The sequence below is a fragment of the Peromyscus leucopus genome, chromosome 23 (assembly GCF_004664715.2).
Source record: "Peromyscus leucopus breed LL Stock chromosome 23, UCI_PerLeu_2.1, whole genome shotgun sequence".
NCBI classification, from domain to species: domain Eukaryota; kingdom Metazoa; phylum Chordata; class Mammalia; order Rodentia; family Cricetidae; genus Peromyscus; species Peromyscus leucopus.
The window spans coordinates 6,667,594-6,687,733 of NC_051082.1; the positions used below are offsets into that span (position 1 = coordinate 6,667,594).

Sequence of the window (20,140 nt, forward strand, 5' to 3'; positions counted from 1 at the left end):
TTGGGCAGTCCTCCTGACCAACCTCCTGAATGCTAATACAGATCTGAGCCATGTGCTTGACTTTCAGAACAGTGGCTTTCCACATGACTTTATGTCACATCCTGAATTGGGGTTAATCCTCTCTCACGCCCTCCCTCCTTCCCATCTCTGCACTCTTACCACCACCACCGCCACCACCCCCTGAAACTTGTGTCCCCTAGGATTTACCTCCTGTGTTCATGTCATGTATATTCTGTCACCTCTCCCTAAGGCTTCCCTCCCATGGCTTCCTAGCCTCTAAAATTTATTTAAAATGTCCAGACTTTTTGAGGCAAATTGTTAAGTAAAAATTGTACATATTTACACATACAGTGTATTGGGTTTTTTTTTTTTTTTTTTAAAGACAGGGTTTCTCTGTAGACCAGTCTGTCCTAGAACTCAGAGATCCTCCTGCCTCTGCCTCCCGAGTGCTGGGAGGCGTGCGCTGCCCCACACTCCGCCAGTGTTTTGGTTTGGTTTATATTGCCACAGTAGCTCACTCTGTGGCTCAGGCTGGCCTGGAACTCCCTGTGGACTTAGAGTCCTGGTGGCTGCACCGGTGACCCTGCAGCAGCAGGGTAGGAGGGCTTCGGTTTCAGGTGCCAGCACTTACCTTTTTAAAAATCTGTTCTAACTGAAGTAGAATCATAGCACCTTTCCCTCCCATTCTTCCCTCCAACTCCTTCAGCTACCCTCCCTCATGCCCCTCACTTTCAAAACGATAGCCTCTTTTTCTTTATTACTGTGTGTGTGTGTGTGTGTGCGTGCGCAAATATATAACTACAACTGTTATCTTTGTGCTTATAGTCATCCTAGCAAGTTTGAGTGGCATCTCCTTGTGGGTTGTGTTTGAGTTTTTTGAGACAAGGTCTTGTTATGTAGCTTTGGTTGGCCTAATGTGGATTAGGCTGGCTTTGAACACAGAGCTCTGGCTGCCTCTGCTTCCTGTCCTTTTGATTTGGGTTCGCATTTCCCAAAAGGCCAGTGACTTGAACATCTTCTTATGTCATTTTTGGTTATTTCCATATCTTTTTTGAGAATTATCTATCCATATCATTTGTTTGTTTCATAATTAGGTTATTAATTTCTTGTTGGCTAATACATGTCTTCAGGGGCTAAATTGCCTGGGTATGTGAAGAAGATAAACAGACACTCCTTGGAGTCTTCTTGTTGGGCTGTTTATATGGAAGTCGTTTTATCTGGTCCTTGGCTGCTTTAAGTATTGAGTGCTTTATTTCTGCCATTGGCTCTTGCGCCTTCAGTGTCTAAAACTTTTGTATTTGTTTTCCATGAACTCACTGTTTGGTTGCTGGTTACAGGAAAGTCCCTGGTGCCCGGGTAGCTCCGTACTGGCTGCAGCTCCTCCTCTGGAAACTAGTCCTTGATGTCCTGTCTAGTCTCGGTTACAGTGTAGAGGGTGCCAGCTGCCACCTTCTCTTCTTGTTGGGCAGGGGTTGCTCCTCCAGGCAGACTGGCTTCCCCAGCTGAGGTGCCCAGTCTTCTTGCTCTCCCTAAGGCTCTGCCACTTCCCAGACTTGTACAGACCAGCATCTCCCCTCTGTGACATGCAGCCATTGCCCCGGTCCTACTGGATGCCCTGACAGACCCATCAAGGAAGACCCAGAAATGCCTGCAGACCCTGCTGGACACCAAGTTTGTTCACTTCATTGATGCCCCGTCCCTGGCGCTCATCATGCCTATTGTCCAGAGAGCCTTCCAGGACCGTTCCACAGACACACGGAAGATGGCGGCGCAGATTATTGGCAACATGTACTCCCTGACAGACCAGAAGGTAGTAGCCCGGCTGGCTTAGGGTGCAAAGTTCCAGTCCACAGCAGACATGGAAGGATGTGGGCATTACTATCTCTGCTTATGTTTGCAGGGAACCCTGGGCCACTTAGGGTGGGAGGGGGAAATCTGGGCATCTCCCAGAGTGCAGTGGTTCAAGGGCTTAACTAACTGCTTGGCCAAGGTTTGTCTTCGTGGCGTCTGCTATACACTGGGCAGAGAACAGGCTGCCTTCCCCTGGGACCTTTCAGGAGTGTTCACCAAGCAGCTGCAGTTTTCCTTCATTGGAGTGTTCTCTGATTGGGAGTGTGTGCTTCTGTAAGCCTCTTAGAAGAGTTAACTTTAGTTGGGGAGATTTGCTTTGTTTATTCATTTGTTCCAGGAGTTTGCATTTGGCATTTTACCATCCACCATGGCTCTGCCTTGATACACAAAAGAAGTTAAAGTGGAGTTCTTTTGTTGTTGTTGTTTTATTTTTCAAGATAGGGTTTCTCTGTGTGCCCCAGGCTGGTCTCACACTCGCAGAGACCTGCTTGCCTCTGCCTTCTGAGTGCAGAGGTGAAAGGCATGCACCACCATGCCCCGCTAAGCGAGGTTATTTCTTTTAGACAATTTAGGAAATTAAAAAACTTGAAACTGTATGTGTGATGTATGCCTGTCGTCTCTGCACTCAGGAAGCTGAGACAGGAGGATTACAAAATCCCAAGGGCTGGAGAAATGGCTTAGCGCAGTGGTTCTCAACCTGTGGGTTGTGATTCCTTTGGAGTGGGGGAAGAGGTTGAACGACCCTTTCACAGGGCTTGCATATCAGATGTCCTGCATGTCAGATCTTTATATTACGATTCATAACGGTAGCAGAATTACAATTATGAAGTAGCAACAAAATGATTTTAAAGATTGGGGTCACCACAGCGTGAGGAACTGTATTAAAGGGTCACAGCATTAGGAAGGTTGAGAACCACTGACTTAGCAGTTAAGAGCCCTGACCTAGGTTTGATTCCCAGCACCCACATGGTGGCTCGCAAACATCTAACTCTAGTTCCAGGGAGATCAATGCCCTGAGATGTCTATTGTGCACAGATGTACATGCAGGGAAAACATCCATACATATAGAATACTTTTTTTTGTTTTTTCAAGACATGGTTTCTCTGAGAAGCCCTGGCTGTCTTGGAACACTCTCTGTAGAGCAAGCAGGCCTCAAACTCACAGAGGTCCCCTTGGTGTGCATTACATGGAAGACCCTGTTTCAGGAAGAAAATCAGAAAAACAGCAACAAAATGCCACAGGTCTCCTCTAACATGAGAGACGTAACTGTCAATGTTTTCACATACTGCAAGGTGTGATGGCACATGCTTTTATAGACAGCACTCAGGAGGCAGAAGATTGCCACAGGTTCAAGACTAGCCTGGTCTACATGACAAGTTCTAGGCCAGCCTGGGCTACGTTGCAGGACCCTATCAACAGAGAAAGAGAGAGAGAAAGAAAGAACATTACACTCCTAAACATTATTTCTTAAGTTATAAGTTTCCCCCAACTGATAATTTAGTAGTATATAACACCCCAACAAGTTTGTGTGCCAATATTTACATAAGTTACTTGTTACATGGTATCCCATGGTGGAGGGGAGCTGTTTTTGTTTTTTCCTATTTTAAGAGCTGTGGCAAGCCAGATGTAGTGGCATATGCCTTTAATCCCGGTACTCTGTTAGCTCAAGACCAGCTTGGTCTATAGAGTGAGCTCCAGGCCAGCTATTTAGTGAGACCCTGTCCCCTAAATAAATAAACAAGTAAATAAATAAATAATAAACAAACAAACAAGTAAATGAATAGGAAGAATAGCTTTCTCTCTCTCCCTCTCTTTTTCTAAATATTTATTTGTTTAATTTATTTTTTCTATCATTAGCTTGATACAGTACAAATTCTTATCCTAATAGTGAAATGTTTCACTGAGGCTTGCCCAGTGATTGAGTAAAACCAAAACTGATTATAAGCCACAGTCATCCTAGGGTCCCCCCTGCTATATAGCCTCCCTGGTTCTGTGGGTTGCAGTCTGATTGTTCTTTACTTTATATCTAGTATCCACTTATGAATGAGTACATACCATGTTTGTCCTTCTGGGTCTGCTTTCTCCCTCTCTCTTTCTCTCTCTCTCTCACAGGGTCTCACTAAGCAGTCTTGACTCGTCTGGAACTGGCTGTGTAGACCAGGCTCTCCTTGAACTCATAGAGATCTGCTTGCCTCTGCCTCCGAATGCTGGAATTAATAGCATATGCCACTATGCCTTGCAGTTTTATATTTTAGCTTTAAAATTACATTTTAATATGGTGCGCGCGCGCGCGCGCGCGCGCGCGCGCGTGCGTGTGTGTGTGTGTGTGTGTGTGTGTGTGTGTGTGTGTGTGAAATAATCAGAAGATTGTTGTCCTACCCAGTTACCCAGACGTTTTGTGAGCTGTGAGGCCCTTCCTGTCACTCTGACTGCAGAGTGGCGATGTCAGGGTCCACAGTGGAGGGGCCTGGAGAAGACTGGAATTGGTGCTCTGTCTGAATCGCATCTTGTGTTGTTACAGGACTTGGCTCCTTACCTGCCCAGTGTGACACCTGGCCTGAAAGCCTCACTCTTGGACCCTGTCCCTGAGGTGAGTCTAGGTGTAGCCCAGTATCTAGAAACTCCCCCCAGACCACGTGTGAGCCTTTCAGGGGAGGAGGAGAAGGTAGGCCGGGGTCTTCCCTGCTCCTGTGTGAGCCCTCCCTGAGCCGCATCTCTTCACCCTCTCTGTTCTTGCTTCCATGACAGGTGCGCACGGTATCTGCAAAGGCCCTTGGGGCCATGGTGAAGGGAATGGGGGAGTCGTGTTTTGAGGACTTGCTGCCATGGCTGATGGAGACGCTGACCTATGAGCAGAGCTCTGTGGATCGCTCAGGCGCTGCCCAAGGTAAGACCAGAGCATGCCCAGGGGCCAGACACGGAATATTCTTGGGGGGCTTCCAGTCCAGCGAGTTGATTCCTTTCTTGTCCTTCAGGGTTGGCTGAGGTAATGGCTGGCTTAGGAGTAGAGAAGTTGGAGAAATTGATGCCAGAAATTGTGGCTACAGCCAGCAAAGTCGACATCGCACCCCATGTCCGAGATGGCTACATCATGATGTTCAACTACTTGCCCATCACCTTTGGGGACAAGTTTACCCCTTATGTGGGACCCATCATCCCTTGTATTCTCAAAGTAGGTACCAGTGACACCCTGAGGAGGGAGAAAGTGAGAAGGGTGCTACCGCTCTCCTGCGCTAGCTGGGGCCGAGTGGCAGGAGTCCCCATCCTGCTCCTCAGAAAGCCCCGTTTGCTTTGGGTCTGGGTGCTCCGAAGAGGCAGCCCTGGCTGATGGCTCTCTGCACGTCTAGGCTCTGGCTGATGAGAATGAGTTTGTTCGTGACACCGCCCTGCGTGCCGGCCAACGGGTCATCTCCATGTATGCTGAGACAGCCATTGCCCTGCTGCTGCCCCAGCTGGAGCAAGGCCTCTTCGATGACCTCTGGAGAATACGGTGAGGAGGGCCCAAGGCTGGCGGCTCCAGCTTTGAATCTCGGAACCCCGGTTGAGTTCATGTAGTCGAGAGCTGTCACCTCACCTGTCTCTACACCTTTGCTTTTAGACAGACCATCACTCTTGCTTTCCTGTAGCAGAGTTAGTGCCCCCTTCTCCTGGGGTGTGTGTGTGTGCGCGCTCCACCACTGAGCCATATCCCCATCCAAAGCTTTGCTTACCAAAAAAACTGGAGATGGATTTAAAGATAGAGATATGCATACAGAGGACTTTGGTTGGGTTTCATTGGTTTTGTTGAAACAGTATGTAGCTGAGTAGCCTTGAACTCACTATGGACCCCACGCTAGCCACAGACTCAACCCCCCTTCTACCCCTGGGGTCCTAGGACTGTAGTATGTGTGCCTGGGGCACACGTGCTCTTTATTTTATGAAAAGATTTACCTTATGTGCATGAATGTTTTACCTGTGTGTATGTGTCTGCTTCATATGTGTGACTGGTGCCAAAGAGATCAGCAGAGGACATTGGAGCCCCTGGAGTTAGATGGTTGTGAGCCACCCTGTGGGTGCAGGGACTGAACCCGGGTCCTCTGTAGAGCAGCCGGTGCTCTTAACTGCTGAGCCGTCTCTCCAGCCTCTATACATACTTTTAAAACAACAGTTTATTCTTTATCCCCTGTGTGGTACAGGGGATTGAGTCCAAGACAGCCTACATCCTGGGCAAGGCTGTGCCAACAGTGGCACTCGGCCCTTCTTTTTCATGACTGAAGGAACTTGCTTACTAGTAGAAAATTTGGGAAATGCATGAGGTAGTGTGAGCAGATGAAGCTTGTCTTCCTGTCCCCATGCAGAGCTAGCCACCGTGGATGTTTTGGGGACCTTCCCTTAAAGTCTTAAGTCTCTGTAGTGCTGGGTCAGACCTAACACCGTCCCTTATGAGTCAGTTCTTGCCTTCAGGTTCAGCTCTGTTCAACTCCTTGGGGACCTCCTGTTCCACATCTCCGGGGTCACGGGAAAAATGACCACAGAGACGGCCTCTGAAGATGACAACTTTGGAACTGCTCAGTCGAACAAGGTGAGGGCCTGGCATTGGGTTCCTTCCTGTGCCTGTGGGAGCGACGCCCTGACGCCCTGATGCCCTGACGCCCTGATGCCCTGACGCCCTGACGCCCTGACGCCCTGATGCCCTGATGCCCTGATGCCCTGCTCTTGAGGCTTCCTCACCGGCATTCTGTCTGTTCTGTGGGTTACAGGCGATCATCACTGCCCTGGGGGTTGATCGGCGGAACCGGGTCCTGGCGGGGCTCTACATGGGCCGCTCAGACACCCAGCTGGTGGTGAGGCAGGCGTCACTACACGTGTGGAAGATTGTCGTTTCCAACACGCCCCGCACGCTGCGTGAGATCCTGCCCACTCTCTTTGGCCTCCTGCTGGGTTTCCTGGCAAGTACATGTGCAGATAAAAGAACGGTGAGTTTGCTGGATTCACAGAGTTTGAGGGGGACACAAGAGTCCCCTCTGTGACAGGAACATTTAGTTAGTTGTTTAGTCGTTCAGTGGACACAATGGGAAGAAAAGGAGCCTCCCTCCTTATCCTTGTTAATGAGATGTATGTTGATCAGATAGTCACATGTGTGTGTCAGATGTGTTTGTGGTAAATGCAACTCACACTCATGCCCACAGTAAGAGCACATGGCCCAGCGAGGGGTCAGTAAATACTTCTTAGAAAAAGTGATGTTTGAATATGAACAGTTGTAGCAGTGACCAGCTGGAGAGGCAGAGAAGACAACGTCAGAACTGCCCCATGGGTCTGCCTTAGGTGCAAAGGGCCCAGGATGAGACACGGCCTGTGGAAGGCCAGGGCGAGGCTCTGGTAGCTGGAGTGACAGGCCTGAGATGGAGCTGGTGTGCTGGGCAGAGAGACGGGGTCAGCCGGGGCCTGGGGGAAGTGCCCAGTCTGTTACAATAACTCACTTCAGCCTGTCGCTTTGGCCCACTTCTAATGCCTGGTCCTGTAAGCAAATTGTGTATTTAGCTTTAAAGGAGGGTTTGTAGGTGGCTTCAAAGACAAAATTAATCTTTTTCCTTAAATCATTTGTTACAAATTTAGCTTCTTTTGAGCAAAAGCACTGGGCTAAGTATGTTTAGTGAGCTGGGGGTTGGCCTTCCCTGTGTTCTGTGATGAACTTCATGTTCGTGTGTAAGGCTGACATGCCTTGTGCTGTGGTTTTATGTGAGGCTAACCTCATTTTGTATGTTTATATAAGTATTTATGATTTATTTGGGGGGCAAGGATTGTGTAGACTAACCTCAACTCCCGGTCCTGCTCCTTCAGCCTCCCAAGTGCTAGGATTTCAGGCTTGGCCACCATAACTGGTCTCCACACTGCCCTGAAGATAGGGCTGGGTTTTTTGTTTATTTTTAAATTATGGTAAGTATTATGTGAGTATGTGCACATGGGTCCAGATGGGGAAGGTGTTGGATCCCCTGGAGCTGGAGCTAGAGGCAGTAGTGAGCTACCTGATATGGATGCTCAAACATGGGTCTTCTGGATGAGCAGTGTGTAGCATGAATCTTAAACAGTCTTATTAATAAAACAAACTCAGCCTGGTATTGGGGTGAATGCTGGAAGATCAGAGAGACAGAACAAGCCACAGCTAACCTCACCTGGCCAACTTCTCAGCTGATCCAGTTTCCTCAGACTGGAAGCCTCTGTGTCCTCATATCCGAATGGCTCTCAGCTGAACTGTGCTGCTCAAAACCTGAAAGCTTAACCAGCCAAATGCTTAACCAGCCAAATGCTTAACCAGCCAAATGCTTCTAGTTCCTGGTCCTCACGCCTTATATATCTTTCCTTTCCACCATCACTCCCTGGGATTAAAGGCTCGCTTTCTGGGATTAAAGGTGTGAGTCACCATGCTTGGCTGTACCCTTGAACACATGGATTTCTGCCTCTGGAATGCTAGGATTAAAGGCGTGTGCTACCACTGCCTATCCTCATGTTTAATATTGTGGTTGTTCTGTCTCTGACCCCAGATAAGTTTATTAGGGTGCACAATATTTCGGGGAACACAGTACCACCAGAGCAGTGAGGACTCTTAACCACTGAGCCATCCATCCAGCCCATCTTGTTTTGTTCTCTTTGGTTTTGGTTTAGATAGAATCTGTCTCAGGCTGACCTTGAACTCCTAGTCCTGCTCCAGCCTCCCACACACTGGAATTACAGGCATGGGCCATGATGCCTACACTGGCTTTCCTTTGCTGTGTTTGTAGCATCTTCCGGGAAGGTAGCCTCAGTCCGTGAAGCCTGTGAGCTTCAGGGCCCTTATTCTGGAGCTGTTCTGGGTGCCCTGGGGTCTGCAGACACTTGATGGGCACTGCCTCCCTCTGCTGACAGATCGCAGCAAGGACACTGGGGGACCTGGTCCGGAAGCTCGGGGAGAAGATCCTCCCTGAGATCATCCCCATCCTCGAGGAAGGCCTGAGGTCTCAGAAGAGTGATGAGAGGCAGGGTGTGTGCATCGGGCTGAGTGAGATCATGAAGTCTACCAGCCGGGACGCTGTGAGTATGTTTACAGGGCCCTGCAGCCCATGCAGCCGTGGGTGACTGATGGCCTGCTCTGGGGAGGGTGCCAGCCTCACTCTGGAGGGGACGGCCACCGTGTGCAGACTGTTTCCTTCTTAGCTCAAAACTAAGGAGGATTTCCTCGAGTGGCCTTAGGAAACTGGAGATGACTCTCCCACTCTGGAGGTTGCTGCAGATGTGTGTCTGTCCTTTACTGACTAGGTCACATGTGTGGTGCCACCTCAGGGCGGGAGGTGGTGGGGGCGGGAAGGGTGTGTTTCCTGGGCACAGAGCTCCCACCTGGTCTATGGAGACTAAAGGTTGTTAGCGGAGTTGAGACTGAGGAACTTGGCTTTCCAAGAGGTGAGCAAAACAGTCTGGGAGCTGGAGGGCAGGTCCTGGGCCTCTTGGGGTCGGTCAAGTCTGTAGAAGACCGGAAGTAGCTGGGACTTAGTGATGACAGTGAGCTCTTTAGTTGCCGAGTCAAGGTGAGGGATTCCTGGGGATGATCAGGTGTCCTGGGTCTGCTCTTGCTTCAGTTTCTCTTGGTCAGAGCGGGCAGAACCATCAGCAGACGGACTCTGTCTGGCTGAGTTTGAGCCCTAGGCAGCTCCCTTGTTGGTTCTCCGGGAGTCTAGTTTGGTCTTATGTTGTTGTAGGTGCTGTACTTCTCTGAGTCCCTCGTGCCCACGGCGAGGAAGGCTTTATGTGATCCCCTAGAGGAGGTCCGAGAGGCGGCAGCCAAGACCTTTGAGCAGCTGCACTCCACCATCGGCCACCAGGCTCTGGAGGACATTCTCCCGTTTCTCCTGAAGCAGCTGGTGAGTGGGCCTCCCTGCCCCCCCCCCCCGACCAGTGTGGCCTTCTGTCTGTGACAGTGAGGCCCAGGGGCTCTGCCAAGCAGCGGGGACTTGGGAGTGGGTGCCACAAATCTGACGTGGCTTTGTGCCTGTCCTTGGACAGTAAGTAAACGTGGGAGGCGAGGAGGGGCGTGGAGGCGGCGGCAGAGAGGCATTGGGGACCGGTTCCCCACAGTCACCCCTGTGTCGCTCTGCAGGATGACGAGGAGGTGTCAGAATTTGCCCTGGACGGTCTGAAGCAGGTTATGGCTGTTAAGAGCCGTGTGGTGCTGCCCTACCTGGTGCCCAAGGTACACCCACACACACGGCACACACCCCCATTCCAGGGCCTCCTGGGCACGGCGCAGATGTTGGGTCTGACAAAGCAGATGCAGTGAGCTTGGATGGGCCCTTATTTCTCAAGATGTATTGGAGCAGGGGGTGGGCTCCCTAGATTCAGAGCAGGGGGTGGGCTCCCGTGGTCAGAGCAGGGGGTGGGCTCCCTTGATTCAGAGCAGGGGGGTGGGCTCCCGTGGTCAGAACAGGGGTGGGCTCCCGTGGTCAGAGCAGGGGGTGGGCTCCCGTGGTCAGAGCAGGGGGTGGGCTCCCATGGTCAAAGCAGGGGTGGGCTCCCGTGGTCAGAGCAGGGGTGGGCTGTCCTGGAACCCCGTCTGGGCCTGCCTGGCACTAAGTGGGTCCAGTCTTCATCAGGTTGACACTGTCATCATTCCTCCAGCTGACCACGCCACCTGTCAACACCCGGGTGCTGGCCTTCCTTTCGTCTGTGGCAGGCGATGCTCTGACCCGTCACCTTGGCGTGATCCTGCCGGCAGTCATGCTGGCCCTGAAGGAGAAGCTTGGGACTCCAGATGAGCAGCTGGTGAGGGCCACGAGCACCCCTAGCTCTTCAGCGGCTGTCACAGCCCTCCTGGCTGGCCCGCGGCTCCATGCTCAGCACATGTGTCCCTGTGCTTTTCAGGAGATGGCCAACTGTCAGGCTGTGATCCTCTCCGTAGAGGACGACACCGGGCACCGGATCATCATTGAGGACCTGTTGGAAGCCACTCGCAGCCCTGAGGTGGGCATGAGGCAGGCTGCCGCAGTCATCCTCAACATCTACTGCTCCCGCTCTAAGGCGGACTACACCAGCCACCTGCGAAGCCTGGTCTCTGGCTTGATCCGCCTCTTCAATGACTCCAGTCCTGTGGTTCTGGAGGAGAGCTGGGATGCCCTCAACGCCATTACCAAGGTGAGGGGGCCACTGACCCCAGAACTGTCTCGTGGATGCAGAATATTCTAGGCTCCCCAGCTCCTATTGTTTTGGTTTTGTTTGGGGTCTTGTTGTTGCCCAGTCTGGTCTCCTAGATTCAAGCAGTGTTCCCACCTCACTTATCAAGTACTGGGACTACAGGTTTGTGTCACTCTGTAGGCTTAAAACTCCAGATATTCGTAAAAGTGGGTCCAGACAAGAAGTTTACGTCACTGTTACTAAGCTTCAGCACGGGCATGTTTGTGGCCAGTCTTTGTCTCTCTCCTTGGCCCATGCCTGGAGAGGAAGGGCTTTGCCTCATGGGTGCTTCTCTCCAATTCTTGCAGAAGCTGGATGCTGGTAACCAGCTGGCCCTGATAGAAGAACTCCATAAGGAAATCCGGTTCATAGGCAACGAGAGCAAAGGCGAGCATGTGCCAGGCTTCTGCCTTCCCAAGAAGGTGAGCCAGAGCCTGGCGGCACAGGGCGCTGCCCCAGCTCGAGGTGTGCGGCAGGTCAGCTGGGCAGCAGTGGGTCAGTCTGGGGTGCTCCGTGTGTCCCGGAGAAGGTGCTGCTTCTGTGGTGACCTCCTGTGACTGGGCTCAGTGCCCCTGGTTTAAGCTGTGAAGCCGACTCTGCCAGAGCCAGTAGGTCAGAGGTGGCAGTGGCGGGGTTTCCTGTTGTCAGCCTGTGGGGTTCTTTGCCCTCCAGTCGGGTCACCCTCGTGGCAGTGACCCTGATTCAACCCCTTTATGGACTGTAGGGAGTGCCTTGCTTTGGGTGAGAAACCGGCGGCCTGGGGCGTCTGAACTGGACTCAGCTCTGGTCTCTTGTCAGGGAGTAACCTCCATCCTTCCAGTGCTGCGGGAAGGAGTCCTCACGGGTAGTCCTGAGCAGAAGGAAGAGGCAGCCAAGGCCTTGGGTTTGGTGATCCGCCTGACATCAGCTGACGCCCTGAGGCCCTCTGTGGTCAGCATCACTGGCCCCCTGATTCGCATCCTTGGGGACCGGTTCAGCTGGAACGTGAAAGCAGCTCTATTGGAGACACTCAGCCTCTTGCTGGCCAAGGCAAGTGAGTTAGGAGCTTGTTCCATTTGGATCCTGGAGAACAGATCTGTCTGTGGGAGACCAACATGAGATGTCCTAATGGGAGCAGAGGGATTGGACCATAGACACTGGACTGGCTCAGTGCAAGTCCTGCCGTAGCTCTGTGACCAGAGGACCTTAGAATCATGGTGCCTTTGAGCCCACCTCCTCACCCGCTGGACTCATAATTCCACCTGCCGTTGCTTGTCCTCGGGGCTAAAGCCTGCTCCAGCCAGGGCTGTGAAGGGGTGCCCGCCACTGCCGCCCCTACCTCCTTTATTCCCACCGTGGATCTGAAAGTGGGTACCGCTAAGCGGGGTTTCCTGTGTGCTTGGGTCTTAGCGCTCTGAGCTGTGTGTGAGAGCTGGGCTAGCTCCTGGTGGTTGATCGTTGTGGTCATGTCGTTAGTACACCACAGTCATGACTCTTGGGTGTGGGGTTTTCCCGCAGGTTGGAATTGCGCTGAAGCCCTTCCTGCCCCAACTTCAGACCACCTTTACCAAAGCCCTGCAGGACTCCAACCGGGGTGTGCGCCTGAAGGCTGCCGATGCGCTAGGGAAACTCATTTCTATCCACATCAAGGTGGACCCCCTTTTCACAGAGCTGCTCAACGGGATCCGTGTGATGGAGGACCCAGGTGTGAGGTACAGTGCTGCCTTGGGAGCCGTGTTCGCAGGCCGTGCCCAACCGAGCAGGTGGAGGGCAGTAGTGTGGGAGACCTGGGGTCCAAGCGGTGCCTTTCTTCTGTAGAGACACCATGTTGCAGGCCCTGAGGTTTGTGATTCAGGGTGCAGGTGCCAAAGTAGACGCTGCCATCCGGAAAAACATCGTCTCACTCCTGCTGAGCATGCTGGGACATGATGAGGTATGGCTGTGGGTCTGTGGCTACCCTGGGAGTTCCGTTGCTTCTCCCTTCTCAGGTGGTTCCTGCACATTGTGTGGGAGTAACCCTGTCCTAAGTTCCTGCAGGACTTGCCATGTTCACTCAGGCTGGGAGGGGTTGGAGTGTGTTGGCACCGATGTTTCTGGAGTTCTGTTGTCTGCACTGTGCTGGGGATCAAACCAAGGTCTTGTTCATGCTAAGCTGGTGTCCCCACTGAGCCCCTGCCCAGCCTGACCCCCTGTCCCACGGACACAGCAGCTCAGTCTCCAGAGCTTTCCTCAGCTGCTTTAGCTGCAGTCGCTCTCCCCGCTCCAGGAGGCGTCCGCCCAGGGCCGTTCTTCAGCAGCACGTGCTGCAGGCCCTGGCTCTGTGAGCTGGGGTGCAGGTGCCAAAGTGGATGCTGCCATTTGGAAAAGCATGTGTCCATGCGAAGCTCTTAGCAGTTGAGAGGGCAGGATTTTTCGGTGGCCACACTCTTACCAAGTTACAGGCCTGGGACTCCTGCTTGTATCTGGTTCCATTAGTCCTACCAGTTCTGGAAGTATCTGTTACACTCCAGATCTGTTAGGGTGCTGAGTCTCTGGGAAGACCTTTCTATTGTCCCCCCACAGACAGCCCTCTGCTTGTGGTGGTCTTATTATTGGGGCTGATTTTGGGTGGGGAGTGGGGAGGAGAGGAAGTGCTGGCCTTTGTGGGGGATTCAGGATTGTGTCTTCCCTAATCACACATCCACCTTATTTTGTGGGGGGGGCAGGGTCTCACTGAGCCTAGAGCTCCCCTTTTTTGTTTGACTGACTGGCCAGTGAGTCCTTTGGGTTTCCCTGTCTTTGCCTCACAGCTTTTTATATGGGTGTTAGGGGTCTGAACTCAGTCTTCATGGCCGGCATTTTACCCACAAAGCCAGCTTTGGTTTTTTGGTTTTTTAAACAGATTTTTTTTTTAAATTTATTTTTATTTTTTTGTGCATAGGTATTTTGCTTGCATGTATGTCCATGTGAGGTTGTCAGATCTTGGAGTTACAGACAGTTGTAAGCGGTCATGTGGGTGCTGGGAATTGAACCCAGGTCCTCTAGGAGTTCTCTTAACCACTGAGCCATCTCTCCAGCCCTGCATCTTTGTTTTTGGATATAAGGTTTTGCAGGTAGCCCAGGCTGGTCTCCAGCTTGTGATCTTGCTGCCTCAGTCTCCCTGATGCTGGTGCTGCAGGTGTGAACTGGCAAGCCTAGCTTATGTGGCTTCATACTCTCTGTGCACACCCATGGTGGGTACTGTACTGCTCTGTTGTGGCTCTGCAGGCCTCCCATCCTTAGTGGCCTGTTCTCAGACTACAGCCCCAGCTTCCTCCTGAGTACCTTAGGAGTGAGTGCCTGGTCGCTTTGGTCACAGTCTCCGAGAACTTTTACAGGGCCGTGCACAGTGCAGGCAAAGGTTACTATTTAGACAAATTTGCATTTTCCACAGCAGAATTTAAAATAGCCCACATGGAGAGAGGGTGTCTGAGGTAGTTCTAACTATGTGTGGTGCTGGAAGGCCCACATCGCTGACAGCCTGCTCTCAGAGCTCACACTTAGGTTAAAGGTCAAGGGTTGGCCTGCTTTAGTTGTCCTGTAGTCATTGAGTCCGCACTTGGTTGGTTTGTGTCCTAGTCAGGGCTACTACTGCTGTGATAAACACCGTGACCAAAAGCAACTTGGGGAGGCAGGAGTTTATTTGGCTTACACTTCCACATCACTGTTCCTCACTGAAGGAAGTCAGGACAGGAACTCAAGCAGGGCAGGAGCCTGGAGGCAGGAGCTGATGCAGAGGCCATGGAGGGGTGCTGCTTACTGGCTTGCTCCCCATGGCTTGCTCAGCCTGCTGTCTTATAGAACTGAGGACCACCAGCCCGGGGATGGCCCCACCCATAATGGGCGGGGCCTTCCCCCCCTTCAATCACTAAGAAAATGCACCACAGACTTGCCCTACAAGTCAGTCCGATGGAGGTATTTTCTCAGTTGAGGGTCTGCCTTCCCAGGTGACCCTAGCTTGTGTTGTGGACATAAAACTAGCCAGCACAGTTGGTTTGGAGGGGACAATCAGATTGAGACTTACTAACGAAATAGCACTTATTTTGGATCTCCTCTTTTGGTCTTTGGAGTAAGCTGGCCATGGAGCAGGCAAGGAGCCTTCTGTGTGTCTGGCCTTGATTTTGACAGAGAACACTGGCCCTAGGGTGCTGTGGATGTGGCTTAGTGGAAGAGCACTCACCTACCGTGTGTAAAGCCACAAGTACTGTAGGGAGCGCCGCCCCTCTCCCACCATACAAACTGTGTGTGTGGCGTGTTGACCCCGTGGTGAGTCTCCGCCGCTGCCGCCACAGCAGAGGGCATCTGGACATGCAGTACCGGCAGCTCGCCTGTCTGCTGGCCTCTTTCCCGGCTCTGCTCTTGCGGATGGTAATTGAGATGCTGAATGCAAAGCATTCAGACTCCTGAGAAGCACGGTGCTGTGTGAATGCAGAACTATTGCTATTGTGATGATGATTGACATCTGCGCACACACTGGAGTTCTCTCTAGTGGAGTGCAGTGTGTAATCTAACTCCCCACCATGTAGAGTCATAGTGAATTGGTGGTCCCAGTCTGGTGTTGAGAATGTGGGTGCCTAGAGTGAGGATGGCTTCAGAGTTCCCGAGCTGAGGTGTCCTTCTCCTGCCCTCATTCCTGGGAGCCGATGCACTGGCCACACCCCTGTCACTCCCCTCTTCTCGGTCAGGATAATACTCGGATCTCCTCAGCTGGCTGCCTTGGGGAGCTGTGTGCCTTTTTGACCGAAGAGGAGCTCAACACTGTCCTTCAGCAGTGCTTGCTGGGTAGGTCACTGCACAGGCCTGGTGGAGAAGCCTGGGACACTTGTCTCCTCCCACTTGAAGGATCTTGGAGCCCTGGACTACCCTTGTCCTTAGGCGTCCAGCTGCTAAAGCAGACTGGGGTGTCTGTTGCTCCTGTAGCCACAAGCCAGGAGCAGCTGCGGGAGCTGCCATGAAAGCAGGGATTTCTGGTCCCCGAGGCTGCACCCTGGTCTCAGTGGGGGGTAAGCCCCTGGGTCTTAGGATGGGAGTGTATTGTAAAGTGCAAGTTCATGCCAGTTGTGTCCCTCTGTCCAGCTGACGTATCTGGTATTGACTGGATGGTTCGGCATGGCCGGAGCCTGGCGCTCTCTGTGGCTGTGAACGTGGCTCCCAGCAGGCTCTGTGCAGGCAAACACAGCAATGAGGTTCAGGACATGATCCTCAGCAACGCCGTGGCAGACAGGGTAAGGCCCAGTCCCTCCTCCCCTGACCCTCCATTGCCATCCTCACTAGCCCTGTCCAGAGGGGCGTGTCCACAGGGTTCCAGATCCTGGGTTCCACTGTGGCTGGTTAACTTGGATGCTGAGTCCTTTGGGCTCCAGTTTAATCCTCTAAACCGAGACATTGAGTTAGAGGATGTCGAAGGCCCCTCTTGGTCAGAAGATCTCTGATCCTTGTTCCAGGGAACCATTGACTTTGTTCTGCTCTGCCACCTGGCAGATGTTTAAATGAGAGCTGAGGAGGAGCTGTTGGTGAGGGGTCATCCAGGATAAGATGGGTGTCGAGGGGCCTGCAGTTCCCCGGGGGCAGGACGCTTACCTGGTTCTGCTGCTTCAAGGCAGCATGGGGTGGCTCTGCCCTGTGTATCTCCTGCTGTTCTCCACAGATCCCCATTGCTGTGAGTGGGATTCGGGGCATGGGCTTCCTCATGAAATACCACATCGAGACAGGAGGTGGACAGTTGCCGCCCAGACTCTCCAGCCTACTCATTAAGGTGAGTGGGGACAGTTGATGAGGAGCCCCAGGACCAGATCACACTGGAGTGAGTTCTCAGTGATGGTGTCCAGGAGCTTTGGACCCCTAGGAATAGATGGCAGAGTGTTTCTGTGTGCATTTTTCTCAGGCTGTATATTCAGTGTTTGGTCAGATTCTTAGACCTGTGACTCTGAATCAAGGTAAGAACCACTTTTTCAACAGATAGAGTGGCGCATGCCTTTAATCCCAGCACTTAGCAGACAGATGGATCTTTGAGTTCGAGACCAGCCTGGTTTACAGAGCAAGTTCCAGGACAGCCAGGGCTACCCAGAGAATCCCTGTCTCAAAACAAAACAAACCTTTGTTTTTTAGCAGCAAGTGGGAGGGGTGCGTGCGGGCTGGAGGTCAGAGGGCACTTACAGGAGTTGGTTCTTCTTCCCGTGTGGGTCCAGAGGGTCCAGTCAGGTAGTCAGGCGTGGCAGCAGTTGCCTTTACCAGCTGAGCATCTCACTGGTTCCCAAGACAGGGTGTCACCATGCAGCCTTAGCTGGCCCAGTCTACAGATTCAGGGAGGCCTGCCTCTGCCTCCCATGTGCTGAGATTAAAGGCACGTGCCTCCGTGCCTGGGGATTGAATTGAATTCTCATAATCTCCTTGCCTGTCTCCCTCCCTTAGCTGGCAGGCACTTAGCAGTGTGACTGTTGTGTAGGCCAGGCTCTAATCAAGATAGCTGGGAGCCTGATGTGGTGGCAGATGCCTGTAATCCTAGCACTTGGGAGTCAGAGGCAGGAGGATTGTGGACTTATGCTATCCTGGGCTACAAGTGAGTAAGAGAAGGGAGTGGGTGAAGGCGCCAGGTGATCTGACGTGACAGCGGGGCTCTCCTGCCCGACAGCTCCCGCCTCAGACATACTGTGCACAGAGGTCAGAGCCAGATCTTAGTCGGATGGGGCCATGCTGGAAACCCTGTGCACAGCCTGAGGCTGAGTAAGGAGGTTCCACAAAGGAGTCACCGTCCTCTGGAGATGCCTGTCCCACTTGTGAGAGTTTAGAAAGGGCCTGATTGGATGGGACGCCTGTGTCCCAGTCCGCAGCCTGCATTTACTGAGGGCCTGCTGGGTTTGACTGATGGAATGGCAGTGAACAAGGGAGGCAGCTCCCTGGAGGTGAAGGGTGAGGAGGGATCATGTCAGAGAGGAACCCAGGGCGAGCACATCCCAGACAGTGTGGCCAGCAGTAACCAAAGCCTGGCAGGAAGGAATGGAACCTGTGTGGGGAAGGGAGAACCTCACGTGGGCCAGGAGCTGTGAGCCAAGAGGCTAGCAACACTAGATGAGCAGGGAAGGAAGGCACCCTGTCACCTGCCAAGGGAGGGGACCTTGTCACACTTACTTTTGAGGCGGGAACAGTGGGTCGAGAGAGAATGCCCCTCCTGGACATCTGGGCTTTTCTGAGAAGCAGACTGGATGTATCTGTCCTCTGGGTTCCCCTCACAGTGTCTGCAGAACCCTTCCAGTGACATCAGGCTGGTTGCCGAGAAGATGATCTGGTGGGCAAATAAAGAGCCCCGGCCGCCCCTGGAGCCGCAAGCCATCAAGCCCATCCTGAAGGCTCTTCTTGACAACACCAAGGACAAGAACACTGTAGTGAGGGCCTACAGTGACCAGGCCATCGTGAACCTGCTCAAGATGAGGCAGGGCGAGGAGCTGCTTCAGGTGGGGGTCGGCAGCACACTCTGGGCACTTGTCCCACTGTCCTGTGTACAGAGGTACCAAAGCCTCGTCCTCTGCCACGTGTGCATTGGGTATCGGGGCAGGTGGAGACTCGGGTGCCTGGAAGGGACAGATAGATCCTTTGTTTTTCCGACTTAGTTCAGCCGCAAATCAGTTCTCCTTTATGGAGCCCAGGTGCATGCCAGAAGCCTGGCGGGGCCGCCCCATCTGCGCCCCAAGCCGTGCCCTTCGGCCTCCGCAGCAGCCTGTGTCCCCAGCTTAGGAAAGGCACGAGGAGATATTTTCTGAGTTGTCTCTGGTCCATCCAAAGCCTTTGCGCTGCCAGATTCTGCCCTGGTGGCTCAGCCTCGGCTCGGCGCCCACCCATGGCTGTGTTCTCACCATCTCCTCCTTCCTCATCTTCCCCGCAGTCGCTCTCCAAGATCCTGGACGCTGCCAGCTTGGAGGCCCTGAGTGAGTGTAACCGGAGGTCGCTGAAGAAGCTGGCCAGCCAGGCCGACTCCACGGAGCAGGTGGACGACACCATCCTGACGTGACAGGCCAGGTCCTCTGCAGAAACTCCGCTCCACATCTTTGTTCACTGTTTTCATTTTTGAAAATACGTTTATTCCAAGGGGGAGCTCAGGAGATGGTGTTCCCAGAAAGTATTTTAGTATATCAGCCGATCAGAGCCAAAGCCTTAAATCAAACCCACACACAACTGAAAATTGCCTCCTCCATCTCTTGCCCTTGTCTTTGGAGAAGAGAAAGAAGAGCACACGCATAAACCTCAGCGTGGCAGCTAAGGGGCCCAGCCTGGCCCGGCTCGGCCCGGAGGCACAAGCCCAGATCCCTCTTCTGCGCTGGAGCTCCCAGGGTCTGCCCAGGTCTGAGTGGGCACAGCTTCAGAGCTCTGCTGGCTGCTGCGTCTGGGCTTTCTCTGCAGCCTGATTGGGTCTGACTTGTCTGGAGAAGGTGATGCTCATCCACCTCCTCAGTTCTAGGTCTGGGGGGTGTAGGCCATCGAAGGAGGAGTGTTTAATAAAGGCTTTGATTTCATCGTGAAAGAAGCAGGCTTTATGTTGTCATCTTTGAGACAAGTTCTCTCTCTGACTATGCAGTCCAGGCTGGCCTTGAACTCAGAGATCTACTGGCCTCTGCCTCCCAGTGCTGGGATCAAAGGTGTGTATCACGCCAGGCAAGAATTCGATTGTTTATAATCTCCAAACACCCATTAGATATGAAGCTTTCTCCATCAAGAACAAGGGACGTTTTCCGCTCTTGTGGGAAGTATGAGCCTCGCTCTGGTTTTCAGCCCTGCCCTGCCGACAGAACTTCATCCACCGGCTTCTCTGCCCAGGCTCAGCACACAGCCAGGCCTGAGATCTCCCAAAGTGTGGGGAAGCCAAGGGCTGAATGACTACTTCCCAACTCTGTCCTAGTGGGAAGGCGGTGGGGACAGTGGTCCCCTCTGTGGAGCCATGTTCCTACGGCCCAGGGACATGCAACAGGGAACCAGAGCTGCAGCTCAGATTCTGCCTCGTTTATGAATGACTTCCTTCCTCCTAATTCCTAGAAGGTTGTGACACACCCCCTAGTGCAGCAAGCTTCATGGTCCCAGTGTAAAATAAACCTTTATCAAAATTGCTGGCCAGTGCTGGCCTTGG

General features: G+C 52.7%; 1 protein-coding gene across 1 annotated transcript in view; it reads left to right on the forward strand.

Annotated features, from left to right (window-relative positions):
• Gcn1 (GCN1 activator of EIF2AK4) overlaps nucleotides 1-19,543 on the forward strand; it is a 62,861-nt gene extending 43,318 nt beyond the window's left edge. The window contains exons 38-58 of the mRNA XM_028856545.2: nucleotides 1,590-1,810; nucleotides 4,373-4,441; nucleotides 4,600-4,738; nucleotides 4,827-5,023; nucleotides 5,199-5,341; nucleotides 6,295-6,412; nucleotides 6,591-6,806; nucleotides 8,734-8,898; nucleotides 9,561-9,722; nucleotides 9,959-10,051; nucleotides 10,477-10,620; nucleotides 10,720-10,989; nucleotides 11,337-11,450; nucleotides 11,827-12,057; nucleotides 12,526-12,719; nucleotides 12,826-12,940; nucleotides 15,711-15,807; nucleotides 16,102-16,250; nucleotides 16,673-16,780; nucleotides 18,258-18,476; nucleotides 18,905-19,543. Coding sequence (XP_028712378.1) covers nucleotides 1,590-1,810; nucleotides 4,373-4,441; nucleotides 4,600-4,738; nucleotides 4,827-5,023; nucleotides 5,199-5,341; nucleotides 6,295-6,412; nucleotides 6,591-6,806; nucleotides 8,734-8,898; nucleotides 9,561-9,722; nucleotides 9,959-10,051; nucleotides 10,477-10,620; nucleotides 10,720-10,989; nucleotides 11,337-11,450; nucleotides 11,827-12,057; nucleotides 12,526-12,719; nucleotides 12,826-12,940; nucleotides 15,711-15,807; nucleotides 16,102-16,250; nucleotides 16,673-16,780; nucleotides 18,258-18,476; nucleotides 18,905-19,030 — 3,290 coding nt within the window. The 3' untranslated portion in view covers nucleotides 19,031-19,543. The remainder of the gene's footprint in view (nucleotides 1-1,589; nucleotides 1,811-4,372; nucleotides 4,442-4,599; nucleotides 4,739-4,826; nucleotides 5,024-5,198; nucleotides 5,342-6,294; nucleotides 6,413-6,590; nucleotides 6,807-8,733; nucleotides 8,899-9,560; nucleotides 9,723-9,958; nucleotides 10,052-10,476; nucleotides 10,621-10,719; nucleotides 10,990-11,336; nucleotides 11,451-11,826; nucleotides 12,058-12,525; nucleotides 12,720-12,825; nucleotides 12,941-15,710; nucleotides 15,808-16,101; nucleotides 16,251-16,672; nucleotides 16,781-18,257; nucleotides 18,477-18,904) is intronic.
• The last annotated feature ends 597 nt before the right edge of the window (nucleotides 19,544-20,140 follow it).